At 39.8% G+C, this 25,398-nt stretch overlaps 1 protein-coding gene and 1 non-coding gene across 6 annotated transcripts in view; both read left to right on the top strand.

The window, feature by feature from the left end:
• The first annotated feature begins 2,910 nt into the window (after positions 1-2,910).
• On the top strand, positions 2,911-2,985 carry Trnap-cgg (transfer RNA proline (anticodon CGG)). Its single transcript has one exon. It is a non-coding gene; the product is annotated as a tRNA-Pro (tRNA).
• A 5,903-nt stretch (positions 2,986-8,888) lies between these two features.
• Positions 8,889-25,398, top strand: part of LOC126199367 (importin-11) — a 195,930-nt gene continuing 179,420 nt past the window's right edge. For 2 of the 5 annotated variants that reach the window (XM_049936260.1, XM_049936264.1), the window contains exons 1-4: positions 8,977-9,130; positions 23,940-24,107; positions 24,804-24,904; positions 25,088-25,201. In XM_049936260.1, coding sequence (XP_049792217.1) covers positions 23,967-24,107; positions 24,804-24,904; positions 25,088-25,201 — 356 coding nt within the window. In that variant the 5' untranslated portion in view covers positions 8,977-9,130; positions 23,940-23,966. The other 3 variants (XM_049936261.1, XM_049936263.1, XM_049936262.1) reach the window with 3 other exon arrangements.

Raw genomic sequence — 25,398 nt, forward strand, 5'->3', positions numbered from 1 at the left:
GTGATCGCCATCCCCGAATTGCTCTTCAACAGTGAGAAGGGAGAAGGTGCTTAAAACATCAATGTAGGCCTGTGCTGTGATAGTGCCATGCAAAACAGCAACGGTTGCAAGCCCCCTCTATGATTTAAGTGTCAGGAAGTCATTTCTGAAAGTATTTGTATTGAATGTAGCCATGTATGGAAGTGAAACATGGACGATAAATAGTTTGGACAAGAAGAGAATAGAAGCTTTCCAAATGTGGTGCTACAGAAGAATGCTGAAGATTAGGTGGGTAGATCACATAACTAATGAGGAAGTATTGAATAGGATTGGGGAGAAGAGAAGTTTGTGGCACAGCTTGACCAGAAGAAGGGATCGGTTGGTAGGACATGTTCTGAGGCATCAAGGGATCACAAATTTAGTATTGGAGGGCAGCGTGGAGGGTAAAAATCGTAGAGGGAGACCAAGAGATGAATACACTAAGCAGATTCAGAAGGATGTAGGTTGCAGTAGGTACTGGGAGATGAAGAAGCTTGCACAGGATAGAGTAGCATGGAGAGCTACATCAAACCAGTCTTAGGACTGAAGACCACAACAACAACAACTATACATGCTGGCAGATAACGTTCACTGGGAATTCGCCATACTCACACCGTGCCATAGGATCACCACATTTTGTATCGTGATTCGTCACTCCACACAACGTTTTTCCACTATTCACTCGTCTAATGTTTATGCTCCTTACACCACGCGAAACGTCGTTTCGCATTTACCAGCGTCATGTGTGGCTTATGAGCAGCCGCTCGGCCATGAAATCCAAGTTTTCTCAGCTCCCGCCTAGTTGTCATAGTACTTGCAGTGAATCCTGATGCGGTTTGAAATTGCGGCATGATGGTCTGGATAGATGTCTGCCTAGTACACATTACGACCCTCTTCAACCGTCGGCGGTCTCAATCAGTCAACTTTTGTGCTGTACGTGTCCCTTCATGTTTCCACTTCACTATCACATCGGAAACAGTGGACCTAGGGATGTTTGGGAGTGTGGAAATCTAGGGTATAGACGTATGTCACAAGTGACACCCAATCACCTGATCACGTTCGAAGTCCGTGAGTTCCGCGGATTGCCCCATTCTGCTCTCTCACGGTGTCTAATGACTACTGAGGTCGCTGATGTGGAGTACGTGGCAGCAGGTGGCAGCATAGTGCACCTAATATGAAAAACGTTTGTTTTTGGGGGTGTCCGGATACTTTTGATTACGTAGTGTAGTAGTCAGATCTTCAGATGTGTGAAGGCCTCCTAATATACACAAATAGCCTCGTCTTAACTCCTGGTCTGTGACGTATCCAGAGCTTCAACCAATAACAGAGCGTTTTAAATCACATGACCAAATCCTGATATTTTAATGATTTTAAAGCTTTAATTACAAAAGATAAGAGATATTTTGTGAGAATATTAACCGTAAACGTGATGTGAATGTTGTAATCACTCCAAATAGTAAAAATCCGAACCATATTTTTAACATAGGAAAATGGCCTATTGACGAAGGCAGTACGAGTTTATCGCGGCGCTCGCGAATTTTCCAAATTTCACAGTATATCGCAATAAAAACGGGTATTGGTGCACTCTATGAAAGATTGCTTAGAAGCGTCGCTAACAGTAAAATAATCGAGTGTAGAATATCAAATCGGTACACGAATCTTGCACATGTGCTCTCAAACAAAGGGAAATTCTGAAGTAGAATTTTACATATAAATGAACGTGCGAGTTGTACATATACAGGGTGGACAGAAACAGTCTGAAACGTTTGTACGGGTGTTGCAGGGTAGGTTATGCTGATAAATAATTGTTAAGGAAAAATCGACGTGTTGCGCCATTTTAGAATTAATCAGCATTGAGTTAGCCAATCAGGATGTTGCGCTAGCAAATTCAAGCGGCCCAGCAGATACTATTAGTGTCAGTTGTTCTCACAGCGTGGTTCAGGGTTTCTTAAATGTTTCATAACCCCCTCCTCTTTCTGGAATATAGATTATTTTGGCCCTCCTATTTTGCTTTCCTTCCTCAGCACTTCCCATACTAGGCATAAAAGCAGACCACAATATCTGTTTACTTCTATCCAATTACTGCAGCTATCAGTTACAATAACGATACTAAAAATTGCAGGATTAAACTTATTTATGCTCTTTTGAAAATTATGCTAACAGTAGGCCTATTCTCGTTCAAAACTATCGTTCTCTAATTTCATTATATAATTACATGAGAAGTAGGGTATTTTTTATAACTTTCGAATTCTTATGAAACTACATTTTTGTAACTTACCTCTACAAGCGTCTTGGATAACATATCTTGAAGTAAATAAGCGTTTCTGATTAACAGTTACTGCCAAAGAATAGATCACCCCGACTTTCATTGTTTGTCAACGCAAATTAACGTGCATTCTAGAGAATTTTTGAAAGTTACCATTGTCCTGTGCATAACCTAATTTGGAGTAAATCAGCATTTGCAATTTCGTTACTGTAGCAAACACTGGAACTAACATATCATGTTACATCTAGAATGAGATTTTCACTCTGCAGCGGAGTGTGCGCTGATATGAGACTTCCTGGCAGCTGTGAGGAGGGGGCGTGAGTCGTGCTTGGGTAGCTCAGTTGGTAGAGCACTTGCTCGCGAAAGGCAAAGGTTCCGAGTTCGAGTCTCGGTCCGGCACACAGTTTTAATCTGCCAGCAAGTTTCATATCAGCGCACACTCCGCTGCAGGGTGAAAATCTCATTCTGGAAACATCCCCCAGGCTGTCGATAAGCCATGTCCCCGCAATATCCTTTCTTTCAGGAGCGTTAGTTCTGCAAGGTTCGCAGGAGAGCTTCTGTAAAGTTTGGAAGGTAGGAGACGAGGTACTGGCAGAAGTAAAGCTGCGAGGACGGTGCGTGAGTCGTGCTTGGGTAGCTCAGTTGGTAGAGCACTTGCCCGCGGAAGGCAAAGGTCCCGAGTTCGAGTCTCGGTCCGGCACACGGTTTTAATCTGCCAGGAAGTTTCATATTACATCTAGTTTTCCCTTAAAGAGGAGTGTATATTATCTACATTTATGGTAAATTAATTCTATTTTCGAATTTGCTAACAACTGTAACGAACCTCAAATGTCTTAGGAAACTAGTCATTATTACCACAGATTTTTCCGTTGCTTTACAGAAATCTCTTTTTATGTATTTGCTTCAGTTCTTAAAGAGAATTAGTTATTTCTTAGTTCAACTGAATAAAAGATAAGCTGCAAGCTTACTTTGAAGTTATTTGTTCACTGCATTGCACCAGCCAAAATGCAGCCCCACTGTGAATGCTGTTCTCGAACACAGGATAAGTTGGTTGGCGTTCGTAAGCAGCTGAAAATCGGCCTTACTACTTTCAAACGATTGGCAGCTGCTGCAAATCGGTGTGATGGAAGAGCGCCTGAGAGTCACGTACCTGTCGTACCAGTACCTCTCCTTTGGATGCCATCTCCTCTGCAGAAAGTACAGAATCTCTCACTGCCGTGGATGGTGTTTCAGTGGTAGATCTAGGCGCTCAGTACAAGGTGGGCAGGGACCAGGGAGGATTCAGGGTGATCCCTCCAACCAAAAAATTCGAGATGCTGTCTTTCATTGAAACTGAAAATGAGACTCAATTCATCAGTTTTGGGAAAACCTTTTTTGTCCGGTGTCAAGAGCAGGCAAATGCAAAAGGATAGGGGTCTATTAGTCATCAGCATTTCAGACGTATGGCAAATGATGGTACCCCTTAGGGAAATGGCAGCAAGGGACAGGAAAGGACTCCTGATGAACTCAGTGTGTATGCCTGGGAGGGGAGGGGGGGGGGGCTCATTCAACATGAAGAGGCTATTTCGGCAGCCATTGAGGAAACGATGCAACCAATCACAGACTGTGGTTCACATTGGAACAAACGACGCCTTTTGTCTGGCCTCCGATCTCATACTTAGATAACTCCAGTGACTAGCAGAGAAGGTTGAGAAGACCAGCCTTTCGCACTGAGTTTCAACAAAGCTCACAGTTTGCAGTATTGACCCTAGAACTGACCGTGGCTCCTTGGTTCCGAATCGAGCGGAAGGACTGAACTAGAGACTTCGAAAGTTCTGTTACAAGCTTGGCTGCGATTTAATGGACTTGCGCCATAGGACTGAGTACTGCAGGGTCCCCCCTAAATGGGTCAGGAGTCCACTACACGTCAGAGGCCGCTACACAGATAGCTGACTATGTGAGGGGTGCATATAAGGTTTTTTTTTTAATTTTCTGATTAGGTGACTCTCCATCAAATCCAGCTAACTATAGCTCTAGGAAACCCGGAAGTAGAAATGCTTCCCACAGGTGAGAGACTTTAAAATCCCAGTGGTTAACTGCTGAAACACTTGCAACAAAGTGCTAGATTTCGAAGTGCTCCTGAAAAGCAGTGGAGCTCACATTATACCAGGTACAGAAAGCTGGTTGATACCTTAAATTAATAGCAGTGAGATTTTTGTGGAAAATATACCTGTATATCGAAACGATAGACTAGTGGGAAATGTAGGTGGTGTGTTTGTCGCAGTACACAAGAAATTCAAATACATCGACGTAGAAATTGAAGATGCATTTGAGATTGTTTTGGCAAGCGTCAGTATCAGGGCTGGATATAAAATGGTAACTGGATCCTTCTGTCACCCACCAGACTCATCTCCTGATGTAACCGAAAACTTTTGAGACAACCTCATCTGGCTTGTAAGTAAGTTCCCCAATCATATTGGAATCATCGTCAGAGACTTAATCATCCAACAATTAACTGGAAAAATTACAGTTTTCTTAGTGGTGGGCGTGATAAGACACCCTGTGAAACATTACTATATGCCTTCTCTGAAAAATACCTAGAACAAATAGTTCTGAACCCCGCTCACGATGGAAATATATTGGATCTAATGGCAACAAACAGACTTGACGTCTTTGAGGATGTCCTTATCGAAACTGGTTTCAATGACCATGATGTGGTTGTGACAACAATGGTTACCAAAGTACAAAGGACAACTAAAACTAGCAGAAAGATATATATGTTCTGTAAACTAGATAAAAGAATCAGTAGTGTCATACCTCAATGAGGAACTAGGAACTTTCAGCATAGGGCAGGGGCATGTAGAGGAGCTATGGCTCAAGTTTAAAAGAACAGTTGACTGTGCACTGGATAGATATGTTCCCAGTAGAACAGTTCATAATGGGAGGAACGCTCCATGGTATACAGTCACTGTAAAGAAACTTCTAAGGAAACAGAGACTACAGCATAACACGTGTAAAACAAGGCATAGGGCTATGACAGAAAGATCCTGAATGAAATACGTTTGGCTGTCAAGAGAACAATGCGTGAAGCCTTCAACGACTGCTGTAGCAGATTACTGTCAAATGATCTTTCACAAAACACAAAGAAATTCTGGTCCTCTGTAAAGGCTGTTAATGGCACCAAAGTTAGGGTCCCATCCCTAGCGAATGAGACAGAAACTGAAATGGAGGGTAGCAATGCAAAAGCTGAAATACTTTGTTTTCAAATGTTCCTTTAAAAAGGAAACTCCAGGTGTATTGCCCCAGTTTAATCCTCGTACCACCAAAAAGATGAGTGGTGGTGAGAAACAGCTGAAATCGATAAATTGAACAGAGCCCCAGGATCCGATGGAATCCCTATCAGATTCTATACCGAATTCGCAGGTGGGTTAGCCCCTCTTCTCAGTACAATCTGTTACAGATCCCTCCAACAAAAAACAGTGCCCAGTAGTTGGAAGGAGGCACAGGCCACACCTGTGTACAAGAAGGGTAATAGAAGTGATCCACAAAACTACCACCAGTATCCTTGACATCGATTTGATTATCACAAAAAATATTTTGAGCTCAAACATAATGAGGTATCAGAACAGAAAAAATGGCCTCCAACAGGCCAATCAGCATGGATTCCAAAAACATCGATCATGTGAAACCCAATTTGCACTTTTCTCACATGATATACTGAAAGGTTTGGATCAAGGCGGTTGGGTAGATGCGCTTATTGTCAAAATGCTATCATACGGGGTATCAAGTTAAATTTGTCACTGAATTGAGGAATTTTTGGCAGGGAGGACGCAACATGTTATCTTTGATGGAGAGCCATCATAAAATGTGGAAGTAACTTCCGGTATGCACGAGGAGGTGTGTTGGGACTCTCACTGTTCATGTTGTATATAAGTGATTTAAGACGAAATTATTTGTGTATTAATGACCTTGAAGAAAATATTAATAATAACCTCAGACTTTTTGCAGATGATGCAGTCATCTATAATGAAATACTGTCTTAAAGAAACTGTTTAAATATTCAGTCAGATCTTGATAAGATTTCAGAGCGGTGCAAAGTTTGACAACTTGTTTTAAATGTTCAGAAATGTACAACTGTGCACTACACAAAACTAAAAAACATAGTATACTGTGACTATAATATCAATCATTCACATTCCAAATCGGCCAACTCGTACAAATATCTGAGGTTAACACTTTGTAGGGATATGAAATGGAATGATCACATACGCTTAGTTGTGGGTAAAGTAAATGGTAGACTTCGATTTACTGGTAGAATACATGGGAAGTGCAATCTGTCTAGAAAGAAGATTGCTTACAAATCACTCATGCGATCCATTCTACCATATTGGGACCCATATCACCTAAGACTAACGGGGATATTGGACATATCGTTATTCAACCCAAAGGAGAGCATCGCAGAGGTACTGAAGGAACTGAATTGGAACACTCTTGAAGATAGACGCAAATTATCCCATGAAATTTTATTAACGAAGTTTCAAGAACCAGCTCTAAATGATGACTCTAGGAATGTACTACCACCTGCTATGTATCGCTCACACAGGGATCATGACGACAAGATTAAAACTAAGGCATTCAAACAACCATTCTTCCCACACTCCATACTTGAACAGAAGGGAAGAGTGTAGACATGGCACTGAAAACTGCACAGCTCAAACTTAAACACTTCTTCCGTTACTTGGAAGACACATTCAGTATGTGGGAACATGGCAGAGAGGCCTTGAATGGGATCCTGGACCACCTGAACAGAGTCAATCAAAATGTACAGTTCGTGATGGTGCTAGAACAGCGTGTATATCTTCCATTTTTGGACTTTCTAATAAGAAGAAAAGCAGATGGCACCCTAGAACATGCGGTCTACAGAAAGAATCCTGACACAAATGCATACGTTCAAGCAACGAGCCGTCGTCATCTGGCGCAACAGTACAAAGTTCTAACGACTCTCGTAACAGGGTACATACCATTTGTGTCAAAGACAGCCTCCCAGCCAGCGGCAACGCTTACGGATGTGTTTCACCAAAATGGGTACAGAAAAGTGCAGATTAAACGTATATTGAACAAATGGATGAGATAGCCATCCGCAAAGAAGAGGAAGACAAAGAGGAAAGGAAACTCGCTTTTATACCCTACATTGGCTCCCTTCAGCCAAAATTGCGAGGGTTCTCGGAGAAAACAACATCAAGGCCATCTTTTGGCCACCACGCAAACCTAAAGATATGCTTGGCTTGGTAAAGGTCAAACTATAACTCTGCAAATATGTGGTACACACAGTACTCCTTGCAAGTGTGGCTGCCACTACATTAGGCAAACATACTGCTGCATCTCACAACGCTGCGTGGAACTCATTAGATGTGTACGTGTGAGGCATAACGATAAATCAGCAGCGGCAGGATACGGCCTCAGCGAGGGATATACGTTCGAATTTGAGAAAACAAAGATGTTGTGACGAGCTAGTGGCCTTTGCGAGAGCGTCATCAAAGAATCAAACACCCCATGACAATCTCATCAACAGGAATGAAGGCTACCAGCTAAGTTCAGCGTGGAAGCCTGCACTATCAGCTACATACGCCAAAAACTCCCCCAGCAGCTGACGCTGCACAACTTGGGCAAGACTGAAAGGCGATAAGAACACCCCACCCCCCACCTCCACCCTTTCCCACCATAAGTCGCCGAACGCCACGGCTGGAGGAAGGGTTGGGGAAAAACGGCCTCAGTTCGAGAATATGGACGGATGATGTAAGTATAGGACACACGCGCCGTCTCTACACTTCAACAGAAGATGACGAGAATGACACTCATCGAAAAGTCGCGGGATTTCGACGCAACCACACGCAAGGAGGCCCGAGATTATTTCGTCAGCAGCTTATACAAAATGTACATCTACGTTAACATAAGATTATATCTCTTAATATATACATTATGAATGCTCTTTAAAATTTTGTCAGTAATTATATTAAATACTGAAAATCAAATTTTTGTTGCCCCAGAAGCCGTCAGATAGACAGCCTACAGTTGGACCCGTGCGCCGTGAACCATGAACAGGGTTAGCCCTTTACTAATATAGATTATTTGTTTCTTTGTACTTGCTTCATGTGTTATGACAGGCAAAGCGTGATGAAATACTGTCGTGTGAAAAAAGCGCAAGAGGGAAGCGAAGACGGCAATGCTGTTCTCAGGACTCAAAGACAAGAGCTTACAAGTGATCAAAGACTTTGCTGTAGGATCCGGATTGTTTATATTTGAAACACTGATTGTAAGAAATTCGAATACGAACTTTTTTGTAGGCACGATCGAAAAATAATACATTACCTGGTTTTTCCTATGTTTTTCACGTAGTCGTCCAATGTTGGCTACAATGTACGCGAATGCAACGTACAGTCAATCAAATGACAAAATCTGAATAAATAGGGATAACAGAGAGAAAGATATTCGTAATTTGAAAAACTATTGCATAATTTCATGGATTCTATCAAGCTTTTGTAAATCGCTGCATATGCATCTGTCCAACATTCCAATATTTATACGTTGGCAGTAGTTCTAACCACCGAAAACAAATGAGCCGCGAGTAACTTCACTGCGCAAGAGGTAAACCTTGTGTTATGTATGAAGTGCATGTGATCTAGTAATGTAAATTAACTTTTGTTAGAAATATGACATGATTGATCGTTTAATTTGCAAATTATTAAAATATTAGGTTTTTCTGTACACATACTTAATTACCTTTTCGAAAGGTCTTCGTAATGAAGCTTTTTAGGCGTAAAACTTACTTGATCCTTTGCCGGTGCGGTTATTGAATTTTGGTGGCACGTAAGTAATGTATAGTATTGTCATTGCAGATAGGTTCGCCCACACTAAAGAGGAGCTATCATTTAGTTTGTTGTGTCCCTTACGGCTTCGATAACACGGATTTTTTTTAGCCTATATTGAACTCAACTCTCGCCGAGTGACTGTTCAGTTCAGGATAAAGGGTTATGCACGGGCAACCAGCCCAAGGTGTCAGCCTAGACATGACCTCTTGTGTTTTATCTGCAGCATTTGAGTGAATCGTGATGTATTGTTCCACATACTTTTCAGCCGTGTAAGACAAAAATTTTAAATTATCGATGTAATAGCTAATTTAAGTAATGTGTCCAGTGAAGAATTTTTAATAGAAACTGGAACTTGAAAAGAGTTGAAACATGCCGTAGCGTCTTGTGTCACGTCATTTGTGTCGTGATTTTGACGAACTACCCCCTTACTGGAATAAATGGATACAAAATTAATACCATTGATATGAACAGTAAATATTACTCGCTTGGTGATTATGCTTCGCTTCTGTTTAGGGGTATTATATATATGCTTCTCATGAGTATATTTACATCCCTTGTTGCCCCTTTGTGTTGAAAGCGCAATTGTAGCATTGACAATAAATTGTTGAAAACAAGAAATGCAATCTTTCTAACCAAATGAGTCGAAGAGATTGAAAAATCTACAGAAACATTTAGCTCAGATTGTATACAAACACATGTCAGACTTATACACCCGAATCCCGTCGTTTATACCGTTTGAAGAACATTTTCCTATATCACTTCTATAATGAAATCATTTTTTATTTGTACCTTACTCCCAGATATGTAGTATTCAGTAGCTATTTGAATAACTGTTTTGTTATGCAGGTTTAAGCTGGTCGAAGGATGTGTAATGTTATTAAGTATTTCACTCAAAGATAATTGTTTTTGTTCATGTCCGGGTGATAGACAATAAAACAATTGAAATCATTAGTGGCTTGTGAATATTAATTTGGAAAAATTTGTGATTAGACAAGTGTATAGAATGATTGGCATGTAGTCATATGTCCACCAAAATTAATATTTTTCCATAGCCAATTCACCCATTCTCCACTGTTGGTAGATACCATTAATTAATGATCCATGAATCGAGACACATAATTAGCAAAACTTTTTTTTCATTTGTTTACTTATGGCATTCCATAAGTCTGCACATTAGACTTCTTCCATCATTGTGATGGTCAAGGTGATCATTGTCAGCAATGCTCAACGTTTGTAGCAAACTGCAGATTCAACTGTTGTGACTCCTTGCACATAAGGGCAGAATTAAACATGCTCGTGAGTCATGACACTAATTAGTCACTTCCACTAGTGTTTCAGTTGCTTGTGGATAAATGTGTGTTCTCCTCCAGTTGATGTAGCTCTCCACAAAAGTCTGTCCAGCTTGACTCCTATCACCCCCACATAACTATCACCATTTACTCTGAAATTTTTACTACACACCCTTCTCTCCATTACCAAATTAGCACAACTATTTTTTAATGCCTCTGGAAGTGTCACATCAGTGTCAAGTTGTTCCATAAGTATCTTTTCTCCTTTATTCAGAATTTTATTTGAATTATTTATTCATCCAGGGATCATCTTACAAGGATTTATAGGATTTGGCATAATAGTGCCATGAAAATAAATAGCTCAGAATGTACACAAACACAGAATAGATAAGTATAGTTTTTTTGAGGTCATCATCGCAAATTACTATAGAATTCACAGTATGCCCAGTTTCAGCTTATTGCTATAAACAGACCTGTTACAAAAAGAACTAAGGTAACAATAATAGTTTCAGTAAGCAGAAAAAAGGCCAATTTTACAGATAGAATGTGGGAGTACATGATAGTGATAACATGACATTAGCAGTAATCAAAACTTACTATTAAGTGCATTCTGATAATGAGTATCAATATCAAATTCTCCGTATCCACAGTTACGTGAACAAGTGCAAGCAATGGCCTGCGGGTGCCCTATACTTATGCACATGCACTATAGCCCTCTACTAGCTACAGCTCATTTGCAGAAGTATAGGATGGTGTAAGGCCGTTGCGAACGTTTGGTCATATATGTGAGTGTACAAAGCATTTCATGCTACTAGGCTACTTCAGAATACTCATCCTGGCACATCAGCCATTTTGTTGTTATCCTGTACTCTTATATTCTTTCTGTAAACATGGCCTTCAGCCAACTGAACCTATAATTGTTATAGCAGTGCTTTTGTTTCCTGTTTTGTAACAGTTCTGACGATGGCAGTAAACCAAAGGTGCTGTATTGTGAATTATATGATAATGTATGATGAAGATGAGCAGCCATGAATAAAATGCTAAATATGATGGTGGACCTGTTTGTAGAAATTTATGCCTTCATTTGGTATATTTTCTTCTTGATGTAATTCAGTACCTATTCATCTGATTTTCTACGTTGTAAAAAAAGTGAGTAGTACAAGCTTAGGGAGAAGTTTGATTATGGTAGTTTAGTTGATTGAGCTAGTGAATTCATTTGCAGAAACACTGAATGGTCTAAGGATTTCACGTGTTTCAAGAGTAGTTAATAATACAAACTGAATAAGGATTATTTGGTCAAATCACACTGTGAACCTTCGTCTCACAGGTGTTTTCCCACATGCAAAACACAAATTTAGTGGAAACTACATAACTAAAACGTAATTACAAAATGTACTGTCAGGAGATTAGGTACCTATATAATTATTTAACTTATTATACAAATTTCACTTTTTAGTTTTTTTAGGTGGATTACTTGATACTGCATTTAAAAGAGAGATATTTAAGGAAACTGCTACAAAGTCGAGGACTGTTCATAACATATAGGAGGAATTGTTCAGTAATCAGGGATGCAACAGGAATATGATCATTCAAAGCAAAATAGACTAGTAAACAAGGGCTCTAAAATGCATACCTTAAGAGCTGTGAACACTTCTTAATCTTTGATACATCCTGTGAAACAAATCTCTCCTACTGCTAGCTGCTTGCTGTCCATATTTTGGAAGGAGATAGTATGGACCAAACCGAGAAAAAGTTGTCTAGTAAACATGGATTCAAAAATTCCTTCCATAAGAGCGATGAGCATTTGTTCAGTCGAAGAGACCTGTTCCACAGTATCTAAGGTGAAGAAGTGCTTGTAATCCATAAGGTATGCACTTCAGAGCCCATTTTTACAGGCCAATTTTTTTCTTGTTTTGGGCCGTACTACCACCTCTAAAAATATGGAAGGATAAGTGTTTGCAGTAGAAGAGATTTGTTTCACAATATGGGAGATGAATTAGTGCTCATAGCTAAGATGATTTCCAGTTGCCTGAAAATCTCACACACACACACACACACACACACACACACACACACACACACTCACTGGAAGAGACTACCTTTTGGGATCAAAGAAAAGGAAGAGATTCGATTTTGTGGATCTCGGATTAACGGAGGGACAGCAAGAGGGATGGGAGTGAAATAACAATAGCAGACAAATAGAAAAGAGGCAGTGTAAAAGTTGGACATCGAAGATTACTGACTAAAAGGAAAACTAGTTGAAAGGTAAATAGGCAGCTGTTGGGGAAAATGAAAAAGTCTGTAAATATACAAGGAAAGTCTTTGCATCAGGCACCTGGGAGGACAGAGGTGGGGGGGGGGGGGAGGGGGTGATAGATCGGAACAACTTTCATTGGAGACAAAATGTTCACTGGCACTTCTCGGTGACGCTAGGCATCCTTTTGTATAGATTATGCCCCTGAGAGGCAGCTGGGTGTAGCAGTGTGCGTAAGCCTTAATTGTTGCCTACAATCCAGTCATCTGCTTCATATGAAATGGGATACACCGAGTAAAATTAAATAAAAAGTTCTCGGTTTACTTGCCGCGTCAAATTTGGATAAAATCCCAAGCTTTCAATGTCTACCTCTGTCATCTTCATCAGGGGTAAAACTAACTGTCGTGGGTTGGTGAGGTTTCCACTTTTATAAGCAGTGGATGGCTTCTCATTGGCTGGATGACTTCACGGTGAAAACAGCGTGTACGGAGGTGACAGCCTCTATGTCCATAGATTTAGTTTGCACACTTTATCCAGCATTGCTTGCAGCGCCATCCGTCGCAACAGGCGGAGAACTGCAAAGAATGTTAGAAGTCTCCCTCTGCGCTCTTTCTTTATCAATTGCGCACTTCCATGCATTGCTGAGTGCATAACCGGAGTCTCTGTTGAAATTATTTTCACAGAGTCTAATTTAAACTCCTTCCCTGATGACAGAGTCCCAGTAGTTTGAAGCATGAGCAAGTAGTCTTGTTTCATTGAATAAAATCTTATGTTTATTTAATAAACTGTGCTGAGCCACCGCTGATTTTTCTAGATACCTGTATTTCAGGTGACGCTGATGTTCCACACAGTGATCGGCAACAGTTCTTATAGACTGGCCCACATAATTTTTGCCACACTCGCAAGGAATGCTGTAAATTCCCGGTACTCTCAGGGCAAGATTATCTTTCATGGGTTGCAACATTTCCTGACATGACTGATGGCTCAGCCATGGGTTCACCACTGTCACCAGCCATAGCTAACTTTTTCATGGAGGATTTCGAAGAACGAGCGTTGAACAGTGCTACCTTATGTCCGTCCTGCTGCTTCAGGTATGTTGATGATACATTTTTAATCTGGCCACATGGCAATGAGGCATTCCAGCAGTTTGTTGATCATTTGAATGGTATATATCAGAACATAAGATTTCCGATGGAGGTGGAGAAGGATGGGAAGTTACCCTTCTTAGATGTGCTGGTGGAGTGAAAATCAGATAGATTTCTCGGACATTTTGTGGACAGAAAACTGACGCATACAGATTTATATCCAAATGCGCATAGTTTTCACCACCCAGCTCAGAAGAGAGCTATGCTGAATACCTTGGTACACAGAGCAAGGACTATTTCGGACAAGGATCATCTCGGCTCCGAGATTAACCATCTGACGATAGTATGAAGAAAAAATGGATATTCTGATCATGATATCAGATCTACTCTGGCGAAGAAACCTAGGAAGGACGCTGTTCGAACAGATCAAGAGGACCAACACATTGCGCGGCTACCATTCTGCGGTGCAACGATCAACAAGATCAGCAGAATCCTGAGCTGACAGGGAATCGGACGAGTCTTCTGCCCACCCAGAAAGATAAAGAAAATATTGCAACCCGTGGAAGATAATTTCGGCCTGAGAGTACCGGGAATTTACAGCATTCCTTGCGAGTGTGGCAAAAATTATGTGGGCCAGTCTATAAGAACTGTTGCCGATCACTGTGTGGAACATCAGCGTCACCTGAAAACAGGTATCTAGAAAAATCAGCGGTGGCTCAGCACAGTTTGTTAAATAAACATACGATTTTATTCGATGAAACAAGACTACTTGCTCATGCTTCAAACTATTGGGACTCTGTCATCAGGGAAGGAATTTAAATTAGACTCTGTGAAAATAATTTCAACAGAGACTCCGGTTATGCACTCAGCAATGCATGGAAGTGCGCAGTTGATAAAGAAAGAGCGCAGAGGGAGACTTCTAACATTCCTTGCAGTTCTCCGCCTGTTGCGATGGATGGCACTGTAAGCAATGCTGGATAAAGCTCGCAAACAAAATCTATGGACATAGAGGCCGCCACCTCCGTACGCACCAGTTTCAACGTGATGTCATCCAGCCAATGAGAAGCCGTCCACTGCTTATAAAAGCGGAAACCTCACCAGCCCACAACAGTCAGTTTTACCCCTGTCGAAGGTGACGGAGGTAGTCATCGAAAGCTTGGGATTTTATCCAAATTTGACGTGGCAAGTTAACCAAGAACTTTTTATGCAAGGACTCTGTCGCGACGGACTTCGTAGTCATATCAATAAAATTAAAGTTTCTGATGTGATTGTAATATATCTTCCTTCACTCATTCTTAAGGTTTTCTCATTGAAAATGACTCTTATCAATTTACTGGTGTAGTAATATGGAGCACGCCCTGCTAGTTTGCTGAAATCTTGTCGTCCCAGCACTGGTGAATACCAAAAGGCACCTTCTTTGGAGAGGAGGGTGTGTGACTGCTATGAAAGTCCCTTGAAAACCATATGAAACCTATATTTATCCATTTCAAGATATCTGGAAGTTGTTTTAAATGTCAAAAATTTTCCTACACCATATTAGGCATTGCAATGTGTTATATTTTTGGTGATTTCTAATTTTTGCCGACTGCTAATGTACTGTAAATGCCAAGGATTCAGATGAGGGAGCATAGTTTCCTAAATTATAAGCCTACTTTTGAAATGAATGCCATTCTACTGACTATTCTCCCTGCACCATTAAGAGTTGCTGTAACTCTGAAACACCCTACCAGATCTATTTTTTTGTCTCGGATCGTTTACTTGTAATCTTGTTCATTTTACTGTGACCATTCCAGCTGAAAAACTTATGCTGCACAACCTCATTCTAGTCTCGCAACTGTTATGAGTATCATAAGTGGGAGACCTATCTACAAGACAAATGTTGAACATCCATTCATTTTAGTATGATAATCACGAAGCTGTCACTAAGAATAAACAGAAGTCTCGTCTGGTAACTGACAAAGTTCTGTTAGAAAGAATGCTTGGTATCATTACAGCTACCAAATTTGTGCTTACTTTACATGTGAGTAATGGATTATTTTACCTAACTACAGAGCCTCAGAACTTCAGGTCTTTGGTTCTTGACCCTCTCTAGCTGTAGCTAATTGTATCTGTCAAGCCCAGGATGAACCATTCACTTTTTATCAGAATATGTACTGAAATGAAACTTACTGACAAATTAAAACTTTGTACTAAACATTGACTCAAATATGGACCCTTACCTTGCATGGGTGATGCCTGTTATTGCTCTCCCACTGCCTATCTTTTCTATCAGTTGCCTGCCCCATATCCTGTCCCACCCTCCATCATCTGATTGGTAATATTTTTTTCCTTTCTTTTTTTTTCCAAAATTGATTGAGATTCCTTACACTTCTACTGTTAGTAGAATTTATGTGTAAAGAAATTAAATTGAAATTTACAGCCAATGTTTTAATGTGAGTTTTTTGTGCTCATAGTTAATCACGTTGCTGGTAAACCGCATAATACTCATGCTGAATAAGACAGCCTTCTTTATTATAGTAAATTATACTGTATCTTGGACATGTTTGATGGAATTCCTTGTAAATATTCTGACAATACATATGAAAGCACACAGCTGTGTGCTTCTAATGGCTAACTGAAGACATTATTTGTCTGTATATGAGGTCATGAGTAAAGGAATTGTATAAGTTGAATCATTGTTGGCATTGTCATATAATGCTGTTTTATAACAAACTGGAAAGTACGCATTTGTGCACTTTTTCTTTGTGAACTGACACTTGCTGACATTGTAACAAAGATAGCCTGGAGCATGAATAAGTATTTATCCTTGGAACAGTAAACACACACAGCATACATCACTGAAAATTTGTTCTGGTGTGACCCTCGAAAGTGAGCTATGAGGACTTGCAACAGCAGTGAACAGTTTTAGGTAGAAACTTATTCAGCCAAACGTAAGACAGTGAGACTGAATGCTCATATGGGTGTACACACTCCCAATGTATATTACTGATGGAAAAACACTCTGGTCTCCAGCTGAGTGGAAGGCTTGATGAACTATGACATTTAAACAAGTTATACCCTCTTATGGCAAAAGTCAGATGATGCCTAGTATGACAATCACCAAAATGTTACAGCATCTCAAAGCTTCCACCCACCTGGAAACCTTAAGTGTTTCGTCTACACGTATATTATTACTTCAGTTTCCAATTCTTCCAATACTTACACAAAACAGTCTAGACAAATGATTTTCTCAAAGAGTTTATTAAACAACTAATGTAACTATTGTACACCACAAGTTAAAATTTTGTAATAGATTGGGGCTTGAGGCTTAGTACTTGCCTTTTGTAGGTAATTCATCATGAGTTGTGCTGCTGAGTACATCTCACAGACTGACTCAAAGCTTCAACTTTTTCCTGGCTTCATACCTATCCCTCCCAAATTATGTAATTGTGTGAGCCAAGAATTGACAGGAAAAGGTTTGCATAAGTTTTCTAGCTATTACTGAAGATTGCAGTACCACCTGTTGCCTTTTATCCATGGTGCCACACTTTACACATGCGAGCAGACACATAATATGGACATCATTTAACTACAGAAATGACTTGAAACTAATGGGACAGCTGTGGGAATTTGGGGGTTGTAGATGGGGACAAACTAATTATACTGCTTTTGTAATTACGCAGACATACCAAAACAAGCACAAATGCAAAAATCAAGCAAACAAAAGCCTCAACAATCATCAAAACCTCATTAAAAAGATCTGACAAAACTTGTATTGGGAACTTTACTTGACCTGTGTAACTCAAAAGAAGTCTGTAATGCCACGAACCCTTGTCTATCTCCAAAAACAGGTACTGTAAATTTTACTTGACATAAATAGTTGAAACGAAATCAATAGTACCAAGAAACCAACAAAGGTCGCAAAATCTGGTATCAAACATCCTGGCAGATTAAAACTGTGTGCCGGACCGAGACACGAACTCGGGACCTTTGCCTTTCGCGGGCACACAGTTTTAATCTGCCAGTAAGTTTCATATCAGTGCACACTCCGCTGCAGAGTGAAAATCTCATTCTGAAAACATCCCCCAGGCTGTGGCTAAGCCACATCTCCGCAATATCCTTTCTTTCAGGAGTGCTAGTTCTGCAAGGTTCGCAGGAGAGCTTCTGTTAAGTTCGGAAGGTAGGAGCCGAGGTACTGGCAGAAATAAAGCTGTGAGGTCGGGGCGTGAATCGTGCTTGGGTAGCTCAGTTGGTAGAGCACTTGCCCGCGAAAGGCAAAGGTCCCGAGTTCGAGTCTCGGTCCGGCACACAGTTTTAATCTGCCAGGAAGTTTCATATCAGCGCACACTCCGCTGCAGAGTGAAAATCTCATTCTGGTATCAAACACTTCACTTGATCTATATGGCTAAAACAAAAGTCCATGTTAACACACTGTAAAGAATCGCCCATACTTAATGTCGATAATTTAACCTGAACAGTGTAGTAGATGCAGCAATTTAATCATGATCAATACATTATCTCCAATTGCCGCAGGCAGCAACCTACTCGTGAATGTTGTTATCATACCAACAGTCAACAAAAGATGGAATGCAGCAACCTACTTGTGAACTTCATTTTCATATCCATAACCAACAGAATATGTAACATAAACTTAAAATCGCCATCCATAAACAACACACAGCACTAATAATTCCAAACCTAAAAATGAATCTATTGCCCATAACAGCCAATATCCCAGTAACTCGCTAATGAACTGCTACAAACACTTCAAGTATTATTCTTACGACCAGCTCAAGCCTTTCAATGAACCACCAACACTTGCAAACAGTTTAGAAACATAAACATCACATACTAGCGTAAGTCACCACATGCGCCAACATGCCTTCTGCAAACATGATTCAGTTCAAAAATGCTGTATCACCGTGACATTACAACACAGTTATGTCACTGGCCAGAGGATACAGTAATACTACAAACTTTGGGTGCTTCATTTCCTCCATTGCTTTTGGCATCTAATCAAGAGTAAATCAGTGGCATGTGCATTATTTTGATTGTATAGGCTAGTCCTGACTGTGTGTTCTTTAACAGCATATCATAGTTATTTAGGGTGATAACTCTGCTCTGATGAAGATACAATAATGCCAGTCTGGTTTGCACCTTCTTATTTTTTATTTCGTGGTGGTAGTGGTGACGACGACAAGACGTCTCCAGTGTAGCCTGAGCTCTAGACTGTAAGGTGATAGTACGGTACTTTAAATTCCAACAGGAAAGTAATCATAGATAGTGTTTTATGAATCCTAAAAAGACGACAACCCAATCAACAGTGTTAACACATGAATCGACTTAATTTTTCAGGGCACTCCTCAACAGAATAGGAGTGACCCATGAGGAAGCTCTTCAGTTTAGATTTGAAAGTGCATGGAGTACTGCTAAGATTTTTTAATTATTGTGGTGGTTATTGAAAATGGGTGCAGCAGAGTCAAAGGGGTGTGATCCAAATATGGATTGTATTTCTGCTTAGTATTAGCTGAGTGAAAGCTGCTAATTCCTGGGAATAAGCTGATATTGTTAACAAGAAATGAATTGAGTGGCCAGTGTAGAATACTCAGACTAATGAACAGGGGTAGACTACAGGTATGCAAATTTAAACAACTTATTGCCTGAACTGCCCATTTCTGAGCCAAGAATACCCTTTGACAATGGGAAGAGCGACCCCCCAAATCATGATGCCATACATAAGTGAATAAAAAGTAAGCAAAGTAGACTACTTTTTGTATCGAACTATAAGATCCTGAACGTGAGCTTTCCACAACACTTAGAAATTTGAACTGTTCAGTCTCACTAATCATATGCCCATTCTGTGTAATTAGAACATTAGATTTTGTTGAATTGCATTTTAGAAACTGTAAAAACTGAGTCTTACTGTGATCATTTTATTTTCCACAAGCCATGAACTAATGTCTTGAATTGCACTATTTGAAACAGCACCAACGTTGCACGCAACATCCTTTACTACGAAGCTAGTGTCGTCAGCAGACAGAATATGTTAGGATCACCTGTAATACCAGAAGGCATATCATTTATATAAATAAGGGACAGGTGTGGCCCCAGCACTGACCCCTGGTGTACCGCCATTTAACCATGCCACACTCGGACCCTACATCATAACCATTCTCATTACTGTGGATTATGAACTTTTGCTGTCTGCTCTTAAAATAAGAGGTGAACCATTTGTGAGCTACTCCCTGTATACCGTAATGGTTCAACTTCTGGATTCATATTTTGTGATCAGCTGAATTGAACACCTCAGTTAAATAAAAAAAGATGCACAGCATTCGAAACCTTTCATTTAATCCAGCCAGTACCTCACAGAGAAAAGAGAATATACCATTTTCAGTTGTTAAACCACTTGTAAAACCAAACTGTACATTTGATTGCAGATCTTGTTAAAGGAAATGGTCAATTATTCTTACATACGAAGCCTTTTCAGTAACTTTAGCAAACACTGATCATGTAGAAATAGGTCTAAAATTGTCTACATTATCTGTTTCTCCCTTTTTATAAAGTGGCTTTACTGCTGAGTATTTCAATCGCTCAAGAAAATGGCCATTCCTAAAAAAAATTACAAATATTACTAAGTACAAGATTAACATGTGCTACACACTACTTTAGTATTCTGCTAGATATTCCATCTTGTAGAGAGTAAATTTTTATTTAACTCACCAGCTGAAGCTAACAAATGTGTCACAATAAAAGAATTAAATAAGAGGTGAACCATTTGTGGTAACAGGCTGATCTGTAGTGTAGCATGAGGCTTAGATTAGACTGGAAGGTGACAGTGCAGTTGTGATTTGCCAAAGCCAACAAAAGTCTCATGGCAAATTCTTTAGTTACAATTATGTCCCTGATGAAAAACCTCTATTTTTCCACTCGGGTCTGATATTTTCAAAATTTTTATTTACTGCAAGGTGTTAATAACAAGACCGTTCCCATTCAAAAACCACTATTTCCATGAAGAGCCGATTAGTTTGTCAGTTTTTGATTTATTTGTTTCCATACTAGTGACAGCAATAGATAGTTTCTTGAAACTCATATCTCTGCCAGGGTAATGATGTCACCAGTCTGTTGGTGCAGTATCATGTTTACTAATTCCCAAACCAGATAGTACTATCATCTTCTTGATAGAATTTGTAAAGAAATATTAGTACAGTAGACTATATTGTCAGTAGCAGCACACCAGAGGCAAGCAAACCATGTAAAACCATCCTTAACCTGAATACTGGTTTGGACATCATAGTGCTTAACTAGGCATGGTCCTATTGGAACTGATTTATTCACACTGTATACTGGGACCTACAGTATAATGTGGTCTCCAAACTGTTCAGCGGCTTGGCATTTTTCACAAGTGTAAATCATTTTTTGCCAGAGGCTGAAAAAGCAGTAAGTGACAAAGAAGTTGTAGGACTGGCTGGGAATCAAACCCCCAGCTTTGGATTTGTGATCTGCGAGTTACTCATTGAGGTCTTCTGTGATATATCTGTGTTCCAAAAGATATTCACTGGCTGCCTGGCTGCTCTCCACTTCCCTCTGCCCTGGGCTTCCTCCATAGAGCTCTTTCACTCCCTCTCGTCCTTGCAATCTTTCCTTCAATCACTCATCTCTGGTCAGTTTCAAACACGATACATGTCCCAGTGAAGATGTTTTCCTTTTTCTTATCTTTTCCACTCTATATGTAGAGTAGCTCAATCAATGGCGTGTACTGTAAACCTTGCCTAATTCAAGCAGGTATGTGCTTTCAGTATTATGAGATGGGGAAATCCCATCGGGCCATAAGTGCAGAGTGAACATTACACAGTGTTTGTCTTGTTGGTAAGAGTTGTGACTACTCATCTTCCATAACAGAATAAAATTCAGCTGCAAATGACTAGTAATTCTTATCTACGGGATCAACAGCATTTAAATAGCAGGGTTGCCACAAATTCTGGAAATCGGGGAATAATAGGGAATTTCAAACATATTGGGTGAATCAGAGAAATTTGAAAAAAAAAAGAAAGAAAACACTGGAAAATCTCGTTTTTGGTCTCAGTAGCATGAAATTGTTTGTTTGCTGAGATGTCATGCTTCGTCGCTGGTTGGGCGCAGCTGAGTACATGCACTGCTTCCTTACTTCATCATTCCTACTGCTTCTCCCCTTCCCACCCCTCCCCTCATCTTGCAGTCAGTGCTACCACCACCACTTGCTGCTAGCCTAGCAGCTGCCGATGAGAGGCAGGGAGATATGAGGAGTGGTTTGTTTGGATCTGAATCTCAGAGATTGTTGATGCAGTGGCTGGAGGCGGCACTCGTGTCCGTGAGTTGTGTCTGAGAGATTGTGTAAATGAATGTGCAGACCCTCGTTTTCTGACAAAGGCTATGGCCATAAATTTAGCTGTGAGAGTGTTGTTGTCTTTTCTACATTCCTGTCTGTGGCTCAGGGATCATCTTTACAGTGAGTTCCTACCTATCCTCATTAGTATTGATTCTCAGAGTATTTGCGCAACTTATCTATTGTGTGGGTGATCAGTGCGGTCTCATTTCATCAACATGGTGTCTGTGACATGTGATTAGCTGGCCACACGAGTGGACTTCCATGACGGGCCAAAACCGCAGGCCATTTCTATGGATCGTGCCTGCCTATCTGAAGCCCATAGTTTCCCACTGCCAGTCAAATCTAGTCTCGCCAATCTGCCAGCAGGCCGCGTCTGTCTGTGTGTGGCGCAATGTGGCGGATTTTCATAGTTTATCCGGGACACAGGATTGTGGTTCTCCTCGGCAGGCCAGAGGTCATGGGCAATGAATTTCAGGAATTGCAACTGTCTCATGCAAGTACATTGTAGCATTTTATAGACATTTTATTTACTCTAGTACATTTTGGCACTTCGAAAGTAGTTTATATATTAGAAAGTATGGACGATAAGAAGAAGAAAATTGTGGCAGTCACTGGCAGTTCGTGCACTATGTACTAATGTATTTCTTGAAAGAAAAATCGGACAATACCTGTATAATAATAGATATAACACAGTGGGTAATAACCGACAATAACGAACATAGGCGGTCACCTATAGTGTTGGTTTACACAACTCTTCCCCACCTTATACATTGCTTTCAAGTGGCCTACTTTTTCTGAGGTTATTTCTCAAAGCAGTGAAGGTATTTTAAATCTGTCTTGTGACTCCAACGAAATGCGTATTTTTGTCACCAAATGTGTTTCACTTTATTGAAATAAAATAACATCAGTGGTCTTAATGAAACATATATACCATTTGGCTTGATTTCTCCATCTCAAAACAGTTCACCACAGATGATGTTGATGTTGGTACTTAAGATATTTTCTCACACGTTTAGAAATATAGAAGGCCTTGCTTTTTTTTTTGTCAACTTGTGTCTTTACTTACCCTTGAGATCTCAAAATTTGCCAGGGAAAAATGCTAAAACTTGTGTGGAAATCAGGGAATTTCACGTGGGGTAACTTGTGGCAATCCTGAATAGCAACTGGGAAAGAAAGGCAACAAGTATTAATACTCAATATTTACGAGTTGTGAGCCTTCTTATTCCAAGACACTTTTCAGATTTCTCATCACATGATAAGCACTTTTGTTAAGTAATTGGTTTATTTTTATTGGGTAACACTTGGACAAGTCTTCATGGGGAGAAGTTGCACCTGTCAAAAACACACTTGCAGATCCAAGTTCTACAAAGATGCATCCAGGGTATTTTAACCCCAATATCTGATGCTTTGTCATGAATTCATTCTTTCCCAGTGGAAGTATTTGGAGTGAAACTAGCTGAGACTTGGAGGTTGGCGCTATAGATGTCTTTGATCTGAATGTGGAGAGTATAGCAGTAAATTATGATTTAAATATATGTAAAATATTGTTGTTAGTTTACAACACTAATAGTTGTACTTTTGTACTGAATATTGTGTAGAACACTTTGCAAGAATCTAAATAGATTAAAGTTAAATGAATGACTGAAACATAGGTGATAGATTACGGGGTTTCAAAATTTAAATTTTCTTTTACATTGTGCAGGCCTTGTAGGTATTGTGAAGGCAGAGAAATGAAACACAGGAATAAGTTACTAAAAGGTAGAAGAGGTGTGAAAAGACAGGAAATGTATCCAGTCAGTGGGACTTACAAGATTTATTTTTTTCTTTTTCAGCGCCGTAAAGGCGCCTAGCTGTTCATTATGACAGAAATCTCAGCACCACAACAAATGGTGCTAGGTGCACTTCGACAAGCAGCTAGTCAAAATGTGGAACTCCTACCTGATGCTGAGAGCAAGCTAAGAGAATGGGAGACTGAACCTGGATTCTACTCCATACTTCTGGTAATTTTTTTAATATGTTTTGTATGTACATGTCTTATTTGTGGAACTAGAAAATCAATAATGTTGTTAACATTACGTGTTTAGTTTTATGTAAGTGTTTGCATGCAGAGCATGATTTATGTATTCATTGTTAAGTAGAAAATTGTTGGTGTTGCTTACCGTTAGGGATCTCGAAGGAAGGAGGACAATCCCCCTTTTCTTGTGCTGGGATTAATGCAAACTTTTATCTGTATAGTGTAGCTAAGTCTCATTAAGGAGCTCCACTTTCTGTTTAGTGGTGCCTCTCATGTGTATCAGGCATTCAATGTCTGTTCTGTCACGGCACCAGAATTCTATGCTGTTTCATTTACTCATGCAGACTAAGCTTTTTCAGCTGCCCACATACAAGCTTTTTGACTAAAAAAATTCCTATCATTATTTACAAGCAAGACAGTGGGTTCCATTGTGAGTTGCTGTTGGGTTATTCTTTATTAACTGCACTTTTTATCATATGGAATTTTCGTTTTTCATTGAATGTCTAAAAATAAATGTGTAATGAACCAGAACATAAGGTACAAATATAGCAACAACACTCTGTCAAGGATGAAAAGTAGACACCATTTTTTTTGCTTTTTTCCGTAGATACTCAGGAGGTTATTTCTTTTGTATATTTTTTTTCAAGCTGTCAGGTTTACTGTGTACAAAAATATTTTTCAGAATATTTTCACAAACCATTCCATTGAGGTTAACGTGCGCTGGCTCGCAGTACTTTATTTCAAGAATGGTGTGGATCGTTTTTGGCGCAAAACTGCACCAAAGTGAGTTTCCATGTAACTGACTAACTTTATACTTATCCTTGACTTAGACTTTTCTTAATTCTGTAATTATTTGAATATATCTTCTTTCACCATTGCCTTGTTTTGCATGCCCAAAATAGCACATTTCAATATTTTACATATTTTTCTTTTAACTGTGTTGACAACTTTAAACAAATGTTTCAGTGCTATATCAGAAGAGGAGAAAGTTACTCTTCGCCGTGGCCTTGTGTCTAATTTCCATGAACCTGTAAACCAAGTTGCGACACAGATAGCAGTACTTTTAGCCAAGATAGCAAGGTAAACACAAAGTTTACATTACAATATCAAAATTTGCGAATGATGAATGTGAATCTGTTTGAGTTATTAAATAGTTCCTGTGCTTACAAAGTACATTTTACAATTTTCAAAAGTGATACTTATCAGTGTCATGAAATCTAAAGAGAATGCGCTAATGATCATCAGAATAGTATGCATATTTTAATGGTTTTGGTTAA

The sequence above is a fragment of the Schistocerca nitens genome, chromosome 8 (genome assembly GCF_023898315.1).
Source record: "Schistocerca nitens isolate TAMUIC-IGC-003100 chromosome 8, iqSchNite1.1, whole genome shotgun sequence".
NCBI classification, from domain to species: domain Eukaryota; kingdom Metazoa; phylum Arthropoda; class Insecta; order Orthoptera; family Acrididae; genus Schistocerca; species Schistocerca nitens.